Here is a 3,738-nt window from a genome sequence, read left to right as displayed (position 1 = left end):
TTGTCCAATCAATTGTTTAGAAAAAATTATAAATTAGTTTTATTTTATTATATTCTTTTTTATATGTATATATATCACATAAATATTATTATATTTTTTTTAATCTTACTTTCTATATTTTGTAATTTTCTAATTTATTTATTGTGTTCTATTTATATTGTTTTTCATAATTTTGTTTTAAAAGATTGCCAATTAACTCTTTAATAGTTGTCATAATATTATTATTAAAAAAAATTTATCCATTTAGTTCATCAATTTTTTTTAACATATTTAATTATCATGTTTTTCTATTTATATCTATTAACTTTATCTAATCAAATAATTTTTTTGTCAAACCAAAATTTAAATACAAACAATTCATGTTCTTCTTTTCTTTGTTTTTTTTTTTAATTTTCTAATTTATTTAGTGTCCAACATATAGTTATATTGATTTTTTTTTTACATTGAAACAAAAAAAAAGGTAGTATATATACGTGTTTTGAATTAAACTAATAATAAAAAGAAAAGGTGTTGTAAAAAAGCATATAAAGAAAATAGCTTTAATTACTATTTATATGATTATTTAAATTGTTAAATAAATTCTAATCATACTTTATAATTATTTTAGGGAAAAAAACAGGAATATTCTAAAAAGGGAAAAATATTACAACAATACTGTGGGCCGGCCCAATGAACATTTGTACAGCCCAAAAGGAAAATATTACAAAAATACCACTTGCCCTTACCTTCAGCCGCACGTCACAAACGGAGAGGATGAATGAAGCTCCATCGATGCAGTCGGCCACGCAACCATAATGAAACCAGATCGAACGTAAAACAGCTGTAAATCCCGTCGAATTTCAATAGGAAACGATCAAATCCAACGATCTAAACATAAATTTTTTTAAAAAAAGAGCAGGACAACCGTGGAGAAACTGAAATTCAACATTTGATTTCGGTTTTTATAGTGCAATATCACTCAAACGATCGTCGAAAATTCAGATTGAAGCAATGTAAATCTGTATTGAACAGATCTGGAGCTCCCCCTCAAATCCAAAAAAAAAGGTATGAACTGAATTTTTTTTTCAACAATGATACACAGCATTTTTAGTTGCATTCTGGTTGATTCAATGGTGTGCAACAGGCAATTCATATGGTAAAACCAATAAACAAGAACTGATTCTGATTAAGGAACCAAGGGATACTAATAACTTTTTTTTAATTTTTTTTGCGTTGGCTTACAGTTGCATTATCGTTTGAAAATGGTTTAGAAATCATGAAGAAGTGTTATATGACAAGTACCAAGAGCTAGCATATATACAAGGTAAGATGTATGTTAATGGTAGCAAATTAGTTTTATAATAGTTGTAAATCGATCTGATTCGAATAAACATGATGAAAAATGACAATGAGTAAGAACTATGTAATTTTGGGGATATAATTGTGGTTTTTCAGTTGGTTTACAGTTGCATAATCATTTAATAATAGTTTCATTACGTTTTTTGCAGGAATTTATTGTGGAAAAGATAGAGGACAGAACAGTTTGAGAAATGGTTAGTTTCCCAAAATTTAAATGAAGTTTCTTAATAGTTTTATTCTCGTTTCTTTGTAGTTTATTAACAACCAAAAAAATGGCAAAATCAGGAATCAGGACAGGAAATACGATGCTTGAACAAAGGAACAGAGATAGAAGTAAGTTTGTACTCTATTTCATAACATAATAAAACCAGTTTTAAAATTCGTTGCCTCGGACTAATAACCATTGCAAAAACACAGGAAAGGAAAGACATTCCATTCCTAGTCTTCTACAATGGAAAATTCGATGATCGAATGAATTATGAAAATTATGAAGCCAGTGGACACTACATTTCTGCCAATTGTAACTATGAAGATTTGCAACAGAAACTCAAAGATGCCCTGGAATGCAACCAAGAAAACACTGTTTTGCAACTGAAATATCAAGTGAAGGAAGGATACCAACCATTGAGGATAAAGGATGATCAAAGCCTGCATTTCTACATACAACTCAAACTGAAAGACCCCGACTTCACAACATACCCAATGTGTGTGAATGTCATCAACAACCCAACAACAACCATCGATGCAACATTCTTTGGAAATGACAATTCATTAATTACACATAGAAGCGCCTTCCAACCAATCAAATACAATGCAGCAACAATAGAAGACTCAACAAATCAACAACATATAATTGAAGCAAGAGTACTGGAATTTGGGGAAGAAAGTTTTGACTTCATGGACTATGCAAAACTTGTGGCAGAGGAAATGGTTGAGCAACTGGAAAACAACCATCTGCTGAATCAGACTTCTTTGAAGATGACCCACCCTCGAAGGATTGCTTCGCTACACCACGTTCATCAATAGATTCATCGATAAATATACCGTCAAGTTGAAGCTGCTGCCTCTCTTCATCAGTAGGACGCATGTTTTTTATCTTCAACTGAACAGCATAATCAAACATAATATGAAAAAAAATTAAAACAATTGGAAAAACCAAAAAACAACAACATAAATAAAACTGAAAAGAAACAGGAAAAAAACAGTAAAGAAACTGTAAAGTACCTTCTCCAAAGGTAAATCAAAAATCTTGCCCTTCAAGTCTCGAAGGGTTGGATTTTTGGTGACGATGGTGTTGCTCCAGTTCAGAATCCTGGGAATAGAAGATGAAACTCTCTTACAGAAAGAGTTCACCATTGCAGGACAGCATTCATAAAACTAAACAGTGAAAACCCAAGGACATCCCAATGCCCTATACCAGCCATCATATTGGTCTCCCTTCTCTGCCTTTCTATTTTTCATAATGATCCCATGCTCAATCCTACCTTTGAATGAGTCAATTGTCAATTCAAATGATTCCCTACCCCAACAATACTCATCCCACCGACCGCTATCAACTACATCTAGAACAAACCTACACACTTCTTTGTCAGGAGTATTGCTAAGAAGAAAACACTGAATGAAATACAAAACAGCCATTTTCAAACCAATAGACTCATCCAAACCCCACCGACTACCCAAAAAAGCATCCTCGATGGCTTTGTTGTCAATAGTTTTTACACCACGGAAACATGTTTCTACCAATTGATTTGTTTCCTGTGAAAACAACAACTTGTTGCAATCACCGAAACAATCTAAACCAGAAATCAGGTAAAATTCTTCGGCACTAAACCGTATGCAACGGCCAGCAACCTTAGCCCAAAACTCCTTAGGATTAGGCTGTAAAACTTCCCTTAGTAATAAACTATGTACGACTTGTGGATGAAAAACAAACTCAGGCATATCCAGAAAATGCCCAAACTGAGTCTGACGAAACAAAGAAAGCAAATTAACGAGATAAAGTGTTTTTAATATTATCTATCACGGAATAAACACTGGTGCATACACACTTAGATGTAAAAATCAGAAGGACTAAATTTACAGTCCCAAACCTGCAACATAACGAAAAGGGCCAAGATAAATTATAAATCCTGAATAAAACAGTATGAAAACTGTAATACAACTACAAATAAACTAAAAACAAACTATCAATGGCAAACAACTACACAGAAAATAACAGTAAAAACCTGAAATCGTTTGGAAACATAAAAAAAACAGTAAACAACTAACCCTAAAAGAAATTGAAAAATGCAGTATAAAAAGAACAATAAAACTATATTAAAACAACAAACAAACTAAAAAACATATACAACTATAGAAAAATATAGAGCAAAGATTTGAAAATCGTTTTGAAATCTAAAA

At 31.6% G+C, this 3,738-nt stretch overlaps 1 protein-coding gene across 2 annotated transcripts; it reads right to left on the bottom strand.

Annotated features, from left to right (window-relative positions):
- Positions 1-2,168: 2,168 nt before the first annotated feature.
- LOC133038801 (uncharacterized) lies at positions 2,169-3,320 on the bottom strand. Of its 2 annotated transcripts, none has more exons than XM_061117126.1 (2): positions 2,563-3,320; positions 2,169-2,440 (listed from the first exon to the last, which is right to left on the bottom strand). In XM_061117126.1, the coding sequence occupies exons 1-2, from the start codon at positions 2,692-2,694 to the stop codon at positions 2,234-2,236; spliced, it is 339 nt and encodes a 112-aa protein (XP_060973109.1). In that variant the 5' UTR covers positions 2,695-3,320; the 3' UTR covers positions 2,169-2,233. Both variants share the same exon structure in this region; 1 of them encodes a protein (XP_060973109.1).
- Positions 3,321-3,738: the final 418 nt, after the last annotated feature.

This window comes from Cannabis sativa, chromosome 6, assembly GCF_029168945.1.
Source record: "Cannabis sativa cultivar Pink pepper isolate KNU-18-1 chromosome 6, ASM2916894v1, whole genome shotgun sequence".
NCBI lineage: Eukaryota > Viridiplantae > Streptophyta > Magnoliopsida > Rosales > Cannabaceae > Cannabis > Cannabis sativa.
Note: the sequence above shows the minus strand (reverse complement) of the source record. Positions and strands in the feature narration are given on the sequence as shown.